The sequence below is a fragment of the Notothenia coriiceps genome, unplaced genomic scaffold, assembly GCF_000735185.1.
Source record: "Notothenia coriiceps isolate Sejong01 unplaced genomic scaffold, NC01 NC01_scaffold00021525, whole genome shotgun sequence".
In the NCBI taxonomy this organism is placed as follows: Eukaryota; Metazoa; Chordata; class Actinopteri; order Perciformes; family Nototheniidae; genus Notothenia; species Notothenia coriiceps.
In genome coordinates, this window is record NW_011354226.1 from 1 (window position 1) to 17,829 (window position 17,829).

The 17,829-nt window shown below is 40.0% G+C and overlaps 1 protein-coding gene across 3 annotated transcripts; it reads right to left on the reverse strand.

Annotated features, from left to right (window-relative positions):
* Positions 1-2,443: 2,443 nt before the first annotated feature.
* Positions 2,444-10,024, reverse strand: cibar1 (CBY1 interacting BAR domain containing 1). Of its 3 annotated transcripts, XM_010780236.1 has the most exons (9): positions 9,875-10,024; positions 8,618-8,852; positions 8,467-8,535; positions 7,396-7,497; positions 7,170-7,175; positions 5,484-5,588; positions 5,089-5,202; positions 3,929-4,048; positions 2,444-2,861 (listed from the first exon to the last, which is right to left on the reverse strand). In XM_010780236.1, exons 1-9 carry the CDS (start codon positions 9,901-9,903, stop codon positions 2,739-2,741), a joined length of 903 nt encoding a protein of 300 aa, XP_010778538.1. In that variant the 5' UTR covers positions 9,904-10,024; the 3' UTR covers positions 2,444-2,738. The 3 variants fall into 3 exon arrangements, with proteins under 3 accessions (XP_010778538.1, XP_010778540.1, XP_010778539.1); XM_010780238.1 differs by lacking the exon at positions 3,929-4,048 and having other exon boundaries at positions 9,875-10,018; XM_010780237.1 differs by lacking the exon at positions 9,875-10,024 and having other exon boundaries at positions 8,618-8,875.
* Between the last annotated feature and the right edge of the window lie 7,805 nt (positions 10,025-17,829).

Below are 17,829 nucleotides of genomic sequence, written 5' to 3' on the forward strand. Positions count from 1 at the left end.
CAAACTATTTAGAGTGAATATCGGCCGATAATGACCGGCGGGGCTCCCCCCCATTGACAGTTCACTGTCTAGCACTGGCTTCGTAGTGCACTGATCGATTAGGCTAAGCTAACCTGTAGCTGCTCCCTCCATACTCACAACAACTTCATACAGACATAAATAAAGCAGGCAGCTGTATTCAGGAAACACACATTTAAAACGGTTTTGCCTGCCGTTTTTGTGTGCACACAAGCATTCATCAAAAGTGGCGCTGAACCTTAATAATATAAAGGCTTGTATTTGCGTGCATTTCCTGTTCGGAAAGTGGCAATGTACTGAGAGTGGAGGTGTCCTGAGATTAGCGCCTGCAGGCAGGCTCCATGGACCTGTCAGCTCCGGACTGCGCAAAATGCGTACATGAAGCGCTACGTCATGAACGCAAGAAATCTACCCTCGTGGCGCGCTCATGTGATTGGCTTAGAATTGAGGAGACATCTGATTGGTTATAGATAGAAACAATTACAAGTACGAATCGGCTGACCGTCAGGGGAGTCTCAAAAAACCCACACACGAATGCACAGCGATCCGTGCACAGAAAGCGGTTTGTGTTTGCAGGTTCAGAGGTTTTAAACGGAAAACAAATATGTGGATCAAAAATACACATTTAAAACTTTTTTCTGTATTTGGATTTTATTTACATGTATATGAAACGGAACACATTTGTGTTTGGATTGAAGAACACAAGTGTGGATCCTTTTGCGGATCATGAAATACAAATTTGAATCCTTCTGTGTGCATGTGTGTATTATGAGACTGTTCTGGGCCCATATTAGCCTGCTTCCTTTAGAGAGGTAACAGGTGACACACACACACACACACACACACACACACACACACACACACACACACACACACACACACACACACCAGCTATCTACAGGTTGAAAAGAACACAATGTTTCCATATCAGCACTTCCTCAAGTAGCCGATGTAAGAAAAGCTCTGAACATTACCCTCTGGTGGTGACTCAGGGGAACTTCCACAACATTTTCAAAGACATTATTTGTTCAATCCCAAGAGAAAAAAAAACTTGTTTTTATTGTTTGCTTGTTTCTTTTACTGTGCTGATTTCACAATTTGTGGTTATGGAAGAAATCTGCACAATCGTGTTGGAAGGTACCAGCAGTTTGATAAAAAAAAAAGAGATAAAAAAAGAAACCTGTGGCACTCGAGGGCTTCTAGCAAGATCAGTGTGAGGCTCAAGGGAAAGGTGCTGCATATGAAAGCAGCTGCATGAGGCTGTGCGGCGGTTGACGTGTGCCCTGGGTGTTTGATTTGATGGAAGTGGCGTGACGCTGAGGGGCAATGAGTCACTGTCAGCGATAAGGACCTGGGGTTAGGTCTGACCTCTCTCAACTGTCACTCTTTTCACCTTGCACTCCTCCTTTCTCTTCACATCTGGTTCTAAGCTTGGATATCCTTGTTTGTTTTTCAGCCTTTGTTTTTTACAGTCAATGACTCATAACCAACTATTGCCTGCTTTTGTACCTTTGACTCTTGGCTAACCTGAGGATTGGTCTTTTTGTTTTATCACTGGCCTCATATGATGCTTTCTTCTCTTTCATATGCTTTTCTTCTCAAAACCGTCACCGTGCATTCTTCTGCTCAGTGATCAGGGAGTGGAGCCTTTAGGTTTATCTGCGATTGGAAAAGCTTTCTGACTCACACAAACACACACTTTATAAGGGATGAGTCATGCAACACAGGCCGTTTAGATGCACAGTATACCAAAGTAAAACTGGTGTGTGACTGTTTGCGTACACATGAACCTTTATATGCATTAAGGTGCTGTTCGCAGAGGGCTAATGACACACAACCTACGCTGCTTTTATCTCACAGTCACTGAGATAACACGTGTCGCTGTAAGGGACGTTATATTTGTTGAAAATGTAGTGGCGTGCACAAAGTCTACATGAATTTGTGAATGTCTGTAAAGGTTAGTGGTTTTTTTCCAACTTATACTATTGAAAAAACCTGTAATATGTGTGTTGATGTGCAGGAAATGGCCCAGGCCGATGAGGAAGGATAAATGTGTTGAGTGACTCATGCAAGACAGACATAGGAGCCATACTGATGCAGACAACACATGCTGTGCCACACACACACACACACACACACACACACACACACACACACACACACACACACACACACACACACACACACATTATATCCTGTTTAACACATTGAAGAGTGCAAAATGTCTCCAGCTTCACTCGCACAACTCTTGCATATCTTTGGAAGAGATGACTCACTTTCTACTGCAGAACTACTGTCACTTAGGCTGATTCACACTCTGTACAATTTCTACAATAAAAATATCTGCTGCCCGTTCTATGCAAAGTGAGTAAGGGAACACCATGTACTTATTATAGTGGCAATTCACTGGGAACGACACACAATGTGAAAAGTGATTCTTTTTTTAATTCATGAAGACGAAATACATGGTGCACTGATCGTTCCAGTACAACTAAATATGTAATGTACATTTCAGCATATGTTATATAAAAATACATAAGACAATAATTGGCTGGGATTTAAAAGACAAATGTTAGTAAAGGACTATGTGTTCCTTAATGAACAACTACAACACACGTCGTGCACTACAATACTGCTCAGACTCACTGTGTGAAGTGATTTTGGCAATGACACAATAATACACTTTGTTTCAAACAAACAAGATAAAACAATACAACAAATCAATGATCATCATCTGTGTCTTCATCCTCCTCTTCCTCCTCTTCAGAATCATCCTCATCCTCTTCGTCATCATCATCCTCCTCCTCCTCTCTTCTTGTCTGTCGACTGCAATCCCTTTGTTGCTGTGACAACAAATTAACAGTCAGAATGTTACTAAAACATTTAGTAGGTAGTCATTAAAAGAATAGGACTTTTTTATGACCCACTAGAACTGATAGTATCTGCAGAGACCCTGCTGCCCTCTGCCTGGATTCTATTTTAAATGTTGCTGTGTTTCTGGAACTTTCTTTGCCCCTCGCTCTGCCTCTTATTTACCCAAATACTACATTTTTATTGGTAAATTATGGCATTCCACAGTCGGTTATTTCTGAATAACAGACCGCTGCTATTGACGCTGTTCTTCAACAGAAGCATTACGATCCTTTTTGAATTAATATAAATATTGTTCCACCAGTGGGTCAATATTTGTCCACTTTGCATCCTGCATCAACCTTTCTGGGTTTATTGCGCAAAATGAATACTTAAATGTTTTTAATTGTTTCTAGCAAGGCACTTGTATAATCAAAAAACTAAACGTTTTAGTTTTGTCAAGTTTTAAAACATTTGTATTTCTACATACAAACAGGGTCTCCAATCCACTTTTCTCTCTGTGCTGTGTACCCGACTGCAACTGTGTTTGTTGTTTAGCAGCAACTTCAAATTCCTACATATTACATTAACCTTAATCATGGAAGCAAAAGATGATCTCGAGTTGTGGTGCAAGATGCATTCAGGGCACATTCCGATTACATTGGAGGATTGCAATCTGTCTCTGCAAGCTGCAATCTTTACATGTCTAGATACAAGATATAATGTCTGAAATCACGCTATGAGACCTGAAGTAGAATAGTGCAGTAACACTGTTGGGGTAAACTGTAGATGTAGGAGGAAATGCAGGATGTTGCTGGCATGCCATGAGGTGTGGAGGTTCTAAATGAATGGTGGCTGGGATGATGCTGCATATGAACCCTGGCACCAGCCTTGACTGGTATGAGGAAAGCTATTGGGCTGAGTAGGGAATTCTTTTATTTCATCATCACAATGAAAATAATGCAACTGTCAAATCTTAAAAAAAAAAAAGTAATGCCATAACAGAAACTTCCTGGGGGAATTTTTGTATGAGAGCGTCTATGCACCGTCTGTATCTTACCTGTAAGGTCCCTGAAGTACTCAGGAAGGAACCGGTCCGATCGAGGGAGGTTTTGGAATTAGCTCGCACTATGTCTAAGCGTGACTGGTAGTCAGGGGGGTGCAGCGAACTCCTGAACACCTGCCAAAGACAGTAGGCGCTATATTTTTCCAAAGAAAACAGGAGAATGGAAGCAATGCCTACACACTCTTGTTCTCTTAATGCAATGCAACATAATCATGAAAAGAAAAGAAAAAACTGAATTTTCTTAACAGTTAAATAAAATGTGCAAAAACACATCATGTCTACATACCTGGAATATCCCTAAAAAATCAACCAATTACAATCTTTCTTTGATCAAGCATAAATAAAGCGGCTCAAAAAGGTATGCCTCAGATAACACGACAAACTGCCACTTCAACTAGTATGCCAAAGATAAATTCCAAAAGAAGTCTAGATCCTGATTATCTTCATGCCTGTCATTGTGTCGGATGATCCAATCTCCCATGCTTTGAGCTATGACTCATTGAAAAGCAGCCTTGTCTGGGTGAGGAGTTTCGCTTCACTATGAATGGAAGGGAGATGATTCAGTGCAAACACACACAGATGAGATGGCAATGGGTGGATAGAAATAGCAAAAGGACATCTACAGGATTAACTTCGCTCACCGAATATCATTGATCCTTTGTTTCCTCACTACAGGCTTTTGTCTAGTAATAACAAACCTCACAGAAAATAAAATGTAAACAGAAAAAAGTAGCTCGCTATGACTGAATCATGGAGAGTTCCCTTTAAAGTTACCACATGAATTAAAAGGGTGTGGACTAAAGTGTGTATGAGTAATGGGTTAATGAGTAATGGGTGAATAATATCATGATAGCCTTGACACAAATAAGGTCTGTGGTTGACACACATTTAAGAAACGGATCACGTTTTGTTCAGTCGGATAATATCCACACGTCTACCCTACTTTTATAATTGATAGATTTATGATCAATAGATTTACGATTAGAAAATTATAAAAGTAGGGTAGACATGTGGAGATGATCCGACAGAACAAACACTCTCTAGCTGAGTATCACTGTAGTGATTTTGAATCTAAATTCGCATTTTCTTAGCAAACTAATTCTGGCCGGCTAATTATAATGACTGGGCTACTGTTAAACAGAGCATGAGCTCACCTCCAGGTCCTGCTCTTCATCCACACTTTGAATGCTCTGGAAGGCCAAGGTGTACACCTCCAAGGCCTTGGCATGGAAGGACATCTCCACTGTCACAAACTCGCCAAAGATTTTCTACAAAGGGAAATATAAGGATACACATCAGTACCGAGTAGGCTTCTGAGCTACTCAAATGAATCACAACTACCTACTAGACATGAATAAGTTCTGAAATGACAAAATACAAATTGCTGGAAAACTGAAGGAGGATTCAAACGTGTGGACAGGTGTGAAAAGAAAAAGACCGTCCATATCATCACTGTCTGGTTTCACTTCACTGCCACCCACTGCTTCAACAGACACATATTCCAACTGTTGAAATCGTGATTCTTAAATTTGAGCTCTGTGAAGCGGACCTTGATGTCCCGGATCTTCTGCCTCTCAAACTCGTCTATGGTCTCCTCAAGCTGCCTGGTGGTCCGTGTGGCATCCATGGTGGCTCTCTGGAGCTCACTTTCAGCCTGATGGGGGAACAAGTCAATATACAACATGCTACAACACACATCAGACCAACACAGGAGGTTATGGCAACAGTGTGCTTAAAGATATACATTAACAATATCCCTTTATGCTTGTTAATTTGCTTAATTAGAAAAAATAAATACTTGTTAATAACTTGGCCAATATCAGAGCTGCAGTAATATAAGTCGAACAACTGTAGTTCCTGTCCCACATGCAAATTCAGATATTGACATGCTAATGTGCTCTCTAAACAGGAAGAGGATGTAAAACCTTCTGCTATTTTGACTATCATGTCTCATCTAGACAAGAAATTGAAAGAATAAATATTTGTCGTTGTTGTCGTGTGCTGTGCTGAAGCGCAATTCTGTATTCACTGTATTTATTATTATCTGTGTATTTATTCTTATTTATACATTTCCCATCTATTTACCTTTATTTTCGTATCATTTATTTTGTACATACTTCTGATAATTGTGTATATAACTGACTGTTTTGCACTCTGGTTAGACCCTCCTTAATTTTGTTACACTGTGCTTGCATTTTTGTAATGACAATAAAGTAATCTAATCTAATCTAAATGTAACACCTAGACAATAAAGATAGAAGAAAAAGCTGCTGCCGTCACATATGGGTCCTATAGGCGCTGCAGGTTGGCATTAACATAACTTATGTGACAATAGAGACAGTGCAGAGAGTATGAGTGTGTCAAGCTAAGCTATTTTCATAATGCAAGTCACGTCATATTAAAAAGGAACTAGAGATGTCCTGATCCGATCACGTGATTTTCAAAAGATCGGAATCGGGAGAAAAAAATTGGGGATCGGGAATCTTTTTATTTTATTTATAAAATATATATATTTTTTAATTTAATGTTACAAAAACAAAAATGACCATGTTCACATGTTAAAGTCATCCTGAGGCCTTAGTTTTGGTTTAAAATGACACAACATCATGTATGTGTTGCTTCTTTTGGGCTTGTTTTCATATACTGTACCTGGTTACTTATTGAGTGGGCAGGGCGCAGTGTCTAATAGTAGCAGTAAGCTAACCAGAGGCTACGTTCAGCTGGTGACTCGGGAGTCGGGACAGAGAAAATGTCAGGAATCTGGAAGTATTATAAAATTGAAAGCGAAGGCAGTGTAACAGCCAGATGCAATGTTTGCAAGGCGAAGGTTCCGCGTGGTGGAAAGAACAGAGCTACGTTCAACACGACCAATATAATACGCCACCTGAGAAATAAACGCAAACAACAACACGACGAGTACACAGCGTCCACTCAGGTAACGGCACTGAAATAACCTACACTTTCAAAGGCTTTTAAAAGGAAAGAGAAACTGCCAAGATAGCTGAATTCATCACGTTGGATGACCAGCCTTTTTTTCTCTTAATGCATTGCATAAAGATCGGATCGGGAAAAATCGGTATCGGCAGATTGTCAAAATCAAATGATCGGAATCGGATCGGGAGCAAAAAAAGGTGATCGGGACATCCCTAAAAGGAACATTTGTTATTCAGTAATGTGTTTCTTCTTTTTGTCATACATCACCAGCGATGAGATGCACAGACAACATGGGACAAACCTGAGACTGAAGGCTTGGTCAAGGAAAAACGCAAAAAAGTTTGAAAAGATTAACATTAAAAGCAGATTAAAGTGTATTTTCCTGTTGCAACATAGATTTATCTATAACCAACAAGGAATTAAGCTGTATCGAAAGATGTCGCCTGCACTAAAATGTACACAGGTGGCTGTTATAATATCAGAAGTCTCTCTGTGTTTGCTATTAGGGAAATATGAAACAAGGATACAATGATCTGCCTGTCGGAGGGGTTCCTCTGTCTGGTCCTCTCGAGCTGAGCCATCTGTTTGGCTTCTCTGTCTCTGGCACTCTGAGTCGCCTTCAGATCCTCCTGCATGGATGCACAAGCACACAAGGACAAAGTAGTCATTATGAAAATGAACAATGAATGTAGATTATTTATAAATGTGTTCCAGGACATCATCTAACAAACGTTATGTGTTTCCAGGCCAAGACCTCGAGTAAACCCTGGAGTGCAGGCTTTTGTGTTCTCTTTAACATGAAACAGTTGCTATTAAAGGATGAGATAGTGTTTTAGCAGAGAAGCCAATTTCACTTTTTTATGACTTAGCCAGTTAGGTGTAATTATGTGTTTTTTGCCACATACTATAAATTGTGGTAAATATGCAGATTGAAAAGTATTTGATTTATTACAAAAAGTTTAAGTTATCTCACTGGACGAATGATAAGATATAACTTATAGCTAAAATACATTTGATTTATTACAAAAGTCACAAAGGCATAATGGACATGCTATTATTTGATCTAGAATATTTCCTTTAATCCTGGTTATAACATGAACCTGTGAGGTTCAATGGCACAAAGGCAGGCCGAGGGCCCGCTAAATCATTAAATCAACACTGCCCTCATGTGGGCATGCAGTGGTAATGATACTGACAGTGAAATGTCCCAAACTGCCCCCTCAGCCCTCATTCTCATTTTTTCCCTCAGACATCCTTGCAGGTCAGCAGGCATTTAGTATTGAAACATGCTCTGTAATAAGCTTCAGTATTTTTGGAGCTGGGACCAAAGTTAATGGCACTATATGGAGAGGGGACATGGCAACAAGTTTTCCACCATCTTTGAGTCTCTCATCCATATTCTGTCTGGTCCGGTTTATTTGTAACTGTGTTTAAAATGTGATATCTCAACAACAAGCGAGGATAAGCCAGAAAAGTAACACCAGTGCTCTGACAAATTGCTCGAAGGTTAATGTATCTATAGCAATAGTTGTAACTCATTGAGCTTTTTCATTGTCATTTGGAATCAGTGTAGACGTCAACATAGCAGCAACACTTACCCTTTTACGCTTCACTACAGCTCCATAGCTTTTTAATGGCTCTATGACTTTGGATTCAAGTCTTTCCACCTGTAATGCAAGTTACTTCACGTTAGGTTCGGTCTGATCAAACAAACTGAGACTTGCAGTAATAAATACATTCTGGTTTTACCTCAGCTTGGCGGTAGTCTTGGATCTTGGCCATGTGGTCTGCAAACTGCTTCATACCCCTCTTCAGATCTGGTGTTTCTGTGTCTGCATACAGGCCAATTTCCCGAACCAGGACATCTGACTTGTCCCGTAGCCTGGCTGTTTTACGGACATATGCGGAAAAAAGTTGGCACATCTCTCCAAAATGTTTCTCCACATTGGTGATGTTTTCCTGGATCTTTCTTGTCTGGTTGTCTCTAGAGAGAGAAAAAGACAACATTTACAGGCTGACAGCAGTGATCAAACAATGAAGGGGACACAGAAGTGAATTTGTCCAACATATTTGTGCTGGGAAGAAATTAGAATTACTTTTGATTTTATAATATTGGTCAGGGGTCTCGGATCAAAGACAGACAGCAGGGAGTGAGACATCCTAGATATGTATACAATTGATTTGCTTATTATACTGGGCCTTCTTTTACGTGTATGTGGCCTAAAGTTTCAAAAATAAAGGTATCTTAAGATGTATACCATACTAACCTATTAAAAGAATAATACAAATGTGAAGCTGTAGCTTATTTTCCTCGCTGTTATGAATAGCATTTAGCCTGCGGATTTATGGGCAACAGTTCATCATCAGTGTTGTGTAAATAAACTGTTCCTTTATCATTTTTCGAACAATATGTTGGATTTCTGCTACTGTTATGAGCTTTTTAAAAATAATAAAATACATGATATAACAATAGTTTAGCCACCCCTGTAGTAATTCTGAGGACCCCCTGGGACTCACCGGCCCCTGTTACATGTAAGTGAAGCAGGCCATCCATAGGAAAAACCTCCTGTGTGCTTTTCTTTCCAGATTATTTGATAACACCTATTATTTCCTCGTCATTGACATATAGTAATTTAGGAGATGGTTGTAAAACAGTTGTATTAACAACCAGCTAGTGTAAGTACTGTTTTTATGAAGGTGTTTTCTAAATGGGAGCTTTATTTTGAGGAATGTAAACGGAAATCCGTTTTAGCGGTTTGTGGCTGAAAAGAAAACAATCCGTGTTGTGATCATAAAGACTAAAGGAGTCTTGTGTTTACACCTACTGATGATCAACAGTTGACTCAGTTGCGGATATATCTTTTACAAATATAAATCGTGAAAGCAGGAGTTAAATAATAGCTAGCTAACCTATGTTTTCCTTGCTGTTCTGCGAGGTTGTTTATGCGTTAAGGTTAGGTTACCAGCCGTTACCGGAGCAGTCAGCTGGTACAGTATGTCCCTTACCTCACTCTGGCATCGGGTGTGCGGCTCATGTTTGAAGAAAGGCAAAAGTCTGGACCCAGATTCAATGCTAACTAGCTAGCTACTGTTTTTTTCTTTCCCAAGCTAGCACGCCAGTCCTCCGTTTCCATGGAGTCCTTAGCATTTCCGCTCATTAATGCATTCTGGGATATTGAGTCGTTGGTGTAATGTAGTTGTGGAGCTAGGACGAAGGAGTCTGGTCTAAGCAAGACAAACTGGATGTTAGTGTCTCTTCTATTTTACATGATGTTATGAACGTTCAGCGGTGTCTTCTGGAAAACTCAAACTTATTTTCCAAAGCTTCAATGTCATGTAATTTTAAAAGAGTTGATATCAATGCAAAATTGTATAACTGCACCGGAGAATAGGAACACACCTCTTTTTATTGTATTCATATGTTTTTCTTTTGGATATTGTTATACAAATTCAGCAGTTTCTTGATTGTACAATTATTTTTCTGACATGTGATTATGACTTTAAATCCATTCCGGATGTTATTACTACACTGGACCAATAGGATGCACTTATTTTTCCTTTGGATTTTATCTTATTTTTTCTTCATTTTTTTACATCTGTAAATATGGACCATTCTGTTTAATCAGTAGGCCTACCTACTAATTATTAAAAAATATCTTGCTGATAATACTGGACTGGAATGAATGTATAGCACTTTAATCAAACCCCTTCCCCCACTTTCACACACACAGATACCGGCGGAGCTACCAGGCAGGTGGCTTGCTGAACCATCAGAAGATGTTGGGGTTCAGCGTCTGGCTTAACAGCAGTAGGAACATTATATTGAATGTCAACATCCATGCCATTATTGCTCAGCCTGCTCTACCTGCGCAGCCACAGGTAGGACACTAACTTATCTTAGGGGGAATTGAAAATACAGCACTTAAAGGTAGGGTAGGTAAGAATGGAGAAACCAGCTCGAGTAAGCTAGAATTTGAAAGTACACAACCGAAAAAAATCTGCCCCTTCCTTCAGACTTCCTTACAGAGCCCCTCCTCCAACACACACGAACCCGCACATGACCAATGAGGGCACGAGATAAATTTGTGCACGAGATAAATTTGTGCACGAGATGGAAGGCTGACAGGCAGGTAGGCCATCCAAATATCTGCCGCGGGCTGGGGCAGATAATCGGACTAGCTTTTTAAAGCGCCACGGCTTCCACAGATGAAATATTTGTATATATTTATTGTCAAAGCATTTAATGTATTCATTGCTATCGGGATGTTAAGAGCATTACATGGAATATAATAAAAGTGTTTCTGAAGTGAATTACCTACCCTACCTTTAAGCGATGTAATGTGGTATTGCTAGAAAGTATCTGAATACTTCTTTATTACTTTATAATTAACATACATGCAGTATGTTTTACAGTTCAGGTTGTTTCAAGGAAGAGTAGGGCTTTATAAACATAACCAGGATTTAGGAGAGGTTCCTCTGAAAGTTTCTTCTGGTTCTGTATTGCAGAATAAAAAAAGGTCTACAATGTATCGAAGCAGTAAGTAAACTTTTATAACCAAGCCAACAAGGCTATAAAAGCAGTAATAATATGTGTAAGGTTATGTAATGCATTAGAGATATTTACTAAAATATCAAACAAGTCATTTGATTTCCATGGTGTCTTTCCTTGGCAATTGAAGGTGAAAATCCCTGCTGGAAAAAACAAATATTTGGCTACTTTCTATGGCTTTTATAATTCCCCAAATAGATCAAGGTACATTGCCTACATTGCAACAAAGCGTGCCACAAATAGTCCTTTTCAACAACAGCTTGACTGCTTTTGAACTGGTGCCAAGCCCAGACTTTGTGATCAATGAAATGAATGGAGGCCTCATTGTAATTCCCTCCTCTGTGTTTGGGAATGCATGAATGTCACCAGCTGCCACGTCTGCTCCTCTGTGGAAAATGTCCAAAAACCTTAATTATCACGCTTAATCATCCATGGGATTGAAGCAGGGGAGATCCCACTGTAACAGATTGCCGATGTAAAACACGGTCATTGCATTGAGCTGTGTGCCTGAAATCCCAAGAGGATCTGGCTTATACTCTCTAGTACAGATGATGCTGGTATAGATTCATTTTATTGTTAAATGTGTGTGATGTAACCTTCTTCTGCTGCAGCTGAGAGATCGTTACACCGTGTTTCTTTGATAATTTAACAAAAATACCAACAAACTCTTAGTAAATTCATCTGTTGCCATGTGAGGAATTCCCTGGCAAAAAATGAAGGCAAGCTTGAGTTTAAACAGCCTCGGATTACATTTACAAGGCACACTTTGTCGTCATTCAAAACACATACAAATGAAACTGTGTTTACAATAATAAAACATGGATAAGAAATATTTGAAACATTCATGTATTCTGTAGTGCAAGCGAGTGGGAGTGTATATGGTAAATATTAAATGGAGTTTAAGACTCTAATGGCTAGATAAATAACAACCTATCAATCAGGATCAATATATCGTTATCAACAACCCAATATCTACGTAAAGTGAAAACATCGAAACTTGGCATCATCTTAGAGATACACCTTTATTAAAATGACTATGGCACATCTGTTTCAACCATTTCCTTACAGTTATACAATTGTCAATGTGATATAATTCCATCCAGTGTTTCCCTGCCAACGGAGCCCCGCGCCCCCCCTGAAATTCAAGGTGTTTAAAAAAAAAAAAAATTATAATTTTTTTTAGTAAAAAAAAAGAAGAAAAGTTTATATATATATATATATATATATATAGCACCAAATTGCAACTAATCTATATCTACTGTCACTTGCTCTTTTATTAAATAAACTAAACACTTTCATTTTAAGTTGTGAGTCTAGTGTTTTTGACCCTAAGAAACACTGATGCATTAATCAATACATTTAAATAAAAAACTAATATTTCAATAAAATACAACGGAGTTTTCCAGCTTACTCAGTGTGATTGCATCACTTAACCACATGGTGGCAATCAACTTCCATTCTTCTCTTGGCCTATGATCCAACTAGGAATCTGCATGGTTACAGGTGGATTTATGAGCTGTTGGTGAAGTATTCCTTCAGGCACATAAGAGTCTAGTGACTCGCGTCTCTCCTCACTATCTTCATCATCATATGTTTACATTATTCAGGACTCCCTGGCAGAAAACCTAGTACTAGATTCCCTAAACATTCTAACAAATTTAACAGATGCCTGTCTAGCCGGTGTCCTGCAGGATCTGTGTGTTGAAAGAAGCCCGGGGCTGTTGAGTTATTTGCATTAGCTGACGGTAAGTCTATTCAGGAGTGGTGGCATCTTTTTTAGATTGTGCATCTGACTTTCTTAAAGAACAGATGGTGTTGTTTCCAAACTACCAATTAGTAAAGACAGGGTAGCAACCAGCAGCAGCTATCCCTACCTCTCTCATGCTCTCTTCTCTCTCTCACTTCCTGTCTCTGCCCCTCTGTGCCCTCTTGTTCAGTCTTCAGCTCTCTCTGTTTCTCTCCCCCCCTGTCTCCCCCCCCTCTGCAGCCCCCTCGCCACAGAGGCAGAGCGACACTGGAGCGATGTGTGGCCTGCTGAACAGATTGAGAGTGACATATGTCAGACATGGGGGGACTTAGCAGGGCAACTGAGTATGTGTCCCTCAGCATGCCTGAGTGTGTGTGTGCATGTGTGTGTGGTGACTCGCTTCAGGTGTGAGCCCTGGTGTGAAGACTTCAGACTCGAGGCTCTCCTCCCTCACAGAGGCACTCACACGGCTTTAGATTCCTTGTTAATAACAAGAAGGAGTCTGTGGGAGGTGTGTGTGTGTGTTCAGGGACGCTGAGGATTATGAACAGTGTGATATCTTGTTTGCCACTTGGTGCATAAAATGAAATTACAAGCCAAGAGTCAATATCTCATCATGCTGATTTTGGCGTACCTTGCTCTCTTTCCTCTAATGGCTGCATTCCTGCGACTTGGCCCAGGGACACAGCACTGCGCTCTTGCAGAAATTAACCCTGAATTATCCAGAGGGAAATATACCCAGCATCTCTCTGTGCACTTCAAACTTATTTTTCAGTGTTTTGAACTAGTCCTTAAATAAAAAATGGATTTGTTCTTCTCAGATGCGATGAAATGCTTCCCAGGAGAGTGGAAATATAAAAAGCGAAACGCCCAAATCTATTATACAGACATTCAACATGTTCATCTTTTGAAGTTCAGCTTTAACATCCAACTGCACTTTATTCAAGCTTTACTGTCGGCTTTAATAAAAAGCATTTATGGAGAAATACGTTTAGTGTCTGAACAACATTTCTCTCCTAATGAATTTGATGTATACGTTTGATACAAAAAACACAAAATCCCAAATCTATTATAGAAGATGATCAACATGTCCGTCTTTTTAAGTTCAGCTTGCACGTCCAACATTACTTTATTTAAGCTATACTGTCAGCTCTGAATAGAAATGCATTGATGGAGGAATGCTTTTACTGTCATAGCAACATTTCTCTCCTGATAAAGTCTTTATGTACATAAGTTTGACATCACGCATAAACAAGATGTCAAAGCTCTTTTCTCCTCGTGTACAGACAGCCATGATAAATGGTTTCTGAATCACGCACTCCAGATATGAAATTCAGCGATATTCCACTTTAACTCCAGCAACCTTGAACAAAAGTCCTCCCTCTGCAGTTAAGCGGTTGCTTGAAGGGCAAGCCAACGCAGACACGGTCCAGTGCTTTTATTGACCCAATGAAAAACCTCTGCGTGTCTCCAGGGGCTCGGAGCTCAGGTTAGGGTCTTTGTTGTCTGCGTTCATTAGTGTCTCCTTGGCCATCTCTCTCTCCCTCTCTGTCTTTCGCCCTCTCTATCTCTCTTACACTCTCTCTAACACCTCCATCTCTTACTCCCTCACTCCCTGGCTGCTGCTCTTTTCCCCCTAGGAGCTGCAGAAGAAAATGTCACCAGATCAAATTAGTGGGAGCCTCCAACACTGCCTGTCTGCCTCTGTCTGTCTATTCCACCGAGTGATAGCGTCACTCATGGAAGTTTCTGGAAGTTTGCTTGTGTCCAAACTTTGTCTTCCCCAGGTATGATACTCTATGACTCTGGTAACACAGTATCTTGTTCTTACAGTTTTTGTAAAGGACATATCATATTCATTTGATTATAATTTAGTATTCTTTTGTATTATCCCTTGAAAGGTACATATACTTTTTTTTTTTACTGGATTGTCTCAATGCTGGCATAAACTGGCTGAAATGGTGAAGAAAGTGTGGTTGGGCCACTCAAAGGAATAGTTTAGTGCTGTAACGAATAGTCGGAAGTTTGAAGTTTTATTCATAACACCCAAATTCTAAATACTAAATAATAGATTCAATGTTTGTGTAATCCAAACATTGAATCTAGACGTACAGACGTAATCATATCCAAAAAATTACATTTTTTATCTAACTTAATATTCTGCTTTCATCGATATTTGTAAGTGTTAGCCTTTCACAACAACTACACTCTTAAATTACAAGAAAGCAATGCAAATGAATTTGAAATTCCTCAGTTGTTTTCTTTAATGTTCGTATGGCTTTTACAAAGCGAGATATAATGTTTTGATTGGTGAGCCTTTGAGGTTCTCGTAGACGGATTTTGAAAACTTCATGCCAATCAAAGCTCACCTTTTGGTTTCTCTTCCTTTCACACATGTGACAGTTGTATCAATCTTTTCATTTGAACTTAATGCAAGAAAGGGAATAAGCTTATTTCCAATAATATTGAACAATTCTTCTTCATGTCTAATAATTCATTTCCCTTATCTCACTGAATGAGGATGCAACACCTTAGCATTCTAAAAAGCCTTGACCTCACACACAGTCTTTTTGCAATGTCACCCCCGCCACATAACTTATTCATAGCACATTTTATATTCATAGCCTTCTTTACTTCACTGAGACGCATCGGACATAATGATTTCTCTCCCGGCCCGGCGTTATTTACCTTAATGCATTTTAGTGGAGTGAGAGGGAGTGTTGCCAGACGTCCATCTATGCAAACAGATGACTTTAATGCATGTTAACCTTGGCGGCAGTAAAAGGCCTCACCATTATTCCTCTTAAACCATACAGTGTCTATCAGAGTCCATTGGGGAGAAACTGGAGCACTTCCAGGACCGACCGCAAAAGAGCCCTAATTGAAAATGACTTCAGACTATTGAAGAAGAGGCCACAATGTTGTGTGTATTTGTGAGTGTCAAGTGGTGGGGAACAGATTGTTTGTGTGGACCATTTCCCCTACTGTGTGTTTACTGAATTATATAGGCTAAACGTAATCCATTTATTCATGATAAAGAGGAAACAAAAAGGGGAAGAAAAGAACAAGTGATCCCCAGTAAGACTGAAAGGAACACACACAAGTCCATCTCCATGGTGCTTTATCAGACCCCGATGAAAGTGGCCACTGTCCTTCTGCCATCAATATGCAAATAGGAAAAAATGGCCCTTGAGTGCAGGGAGCAGTTCCCTCAAGTGCATTCATTAGCCACCGTTAGCATAATTGATTCCCAGTCCTGCCATAAAACCGGTCACTCCCTGCGCCTCTCGCTCTGGGGGATCCTCTGGGGACTTCACGGGCTAACTTCAATCATAAATCATTAAAGGACACCACTTGCCAATGGACTGTGCCAAGGCCCTAGAGACGTGCGAGCAACAGTAATACTGTCACTGACATCTAAATCATCGACGTGACATATAAAGGTGCCTACAGGCTGACATATCCTACACCCCACCTCTCTATCCTCATTTCTTAACTCGCTGTCATAAAATTGTATGTGCCCCGTAATTAGGCAGCATGTACTTTAACTCAGCATATGTCAGGGATGCTGTTTTTGGATTTGTGCCAGAAATTATTTAGGTATTTGCATAATATTTGACTTCATATCATATAATTGTTGTGACATTTTGTTAAGAAACTGGAAAATGATTTGCTGTGTTCAGACAAACAGAAAACATGGTAAGACTCATGAGTATTCCATGCGGTGTACCTCAGTCATGAGTTACTTTGGTAATTAAAAGAACATCAGGACTGTAGACTGGTTACTGCAAAAGTCATGATAGCCATTAGCTTCAGCCGTATTTCTCTCTCCAGCATCGCCATTCAGAGCAGGTGTGTGGCTTATTAAGGCTCCTATTAGAGGAAGAGAGAGAGGGAGTCAGTGTGGTAAAATATTTCTTTTTCATTTCCTCCATCCAACCTTCCCCTCCATCTGTCCATCCATCCATCCCTCCCATACAGTCTAATTAAACTCATCAAGTTGTGCAGTGAAGGCACCTCAGAGAAGCAGAGAGTGAGTGAGAGCGACAGAGAGTAGAGAGCGATAGCGGCATGCTGGTGATGTATCGCCACCTCGCAAAATAAAACATATTCATAAAGAATATTCATTACCTCTACCAGCCATCCCCCAGATGGCCAGAAAATTGGCTTTGTGTTGAGATGTGGATTCAGGCGTGCATATTAATGAGAGACAGATGTAAACGCATATTCATATTCTTTGGCTCCTCTTTTTTTTTGTGACAGACAAAATGATAATGCATCCACTTAGGAGAGGGGAAAAGGGGCTGCATCCGGGAAGCAATGCACCTCTAATGTGCTGCTGGGCTATTGGCTTTTTGTCAGTATGTGTCCCTATTTGTCTCGTGTGTATTTGTGTGGAGTTGTCCCATCTACATTTTAAGTGCTTTCGCTCTCTAACATGCACACACACACACACACACACACACACACACACACACACACACACACACACACACACACACACACACACACACACACACACACACACACACACACACACACACACACACACACACACACACACACATTGCTACTACTACTACTACGTACTACGTACTACTACTACTACTACTACTTACGTTACGTTACGTACGTAACGTAACGTAACGTACGTTACGTTACGTA

What these genes read in the sequence shown, in the direction of transcription:
- cibar1 (XM_010780236.1), bottom strand. Translation starts at nt 9,903, where the DNA reads ATGAGCCGCACACCCGATGCCAGAGTGAG. An exon ending in AAGACTACCGCCAAGCTGAG is followed by an intron (nt 8,536 to 8,617) that starts GTAAAACCAGAA and finishes CTTGCATTACAG; the next exon opens with GTGGAAAGACTTGAATCCAA. An exon ending in CTGTAGTGAAGCGTAAAAGG is followed by an intron (nt 7,498 to 8,466) that starts GTAAGTGTTGCT and finishes GCATCCATGCAG; the next exon opens with GAGGATCTGAAGGCGACTCA.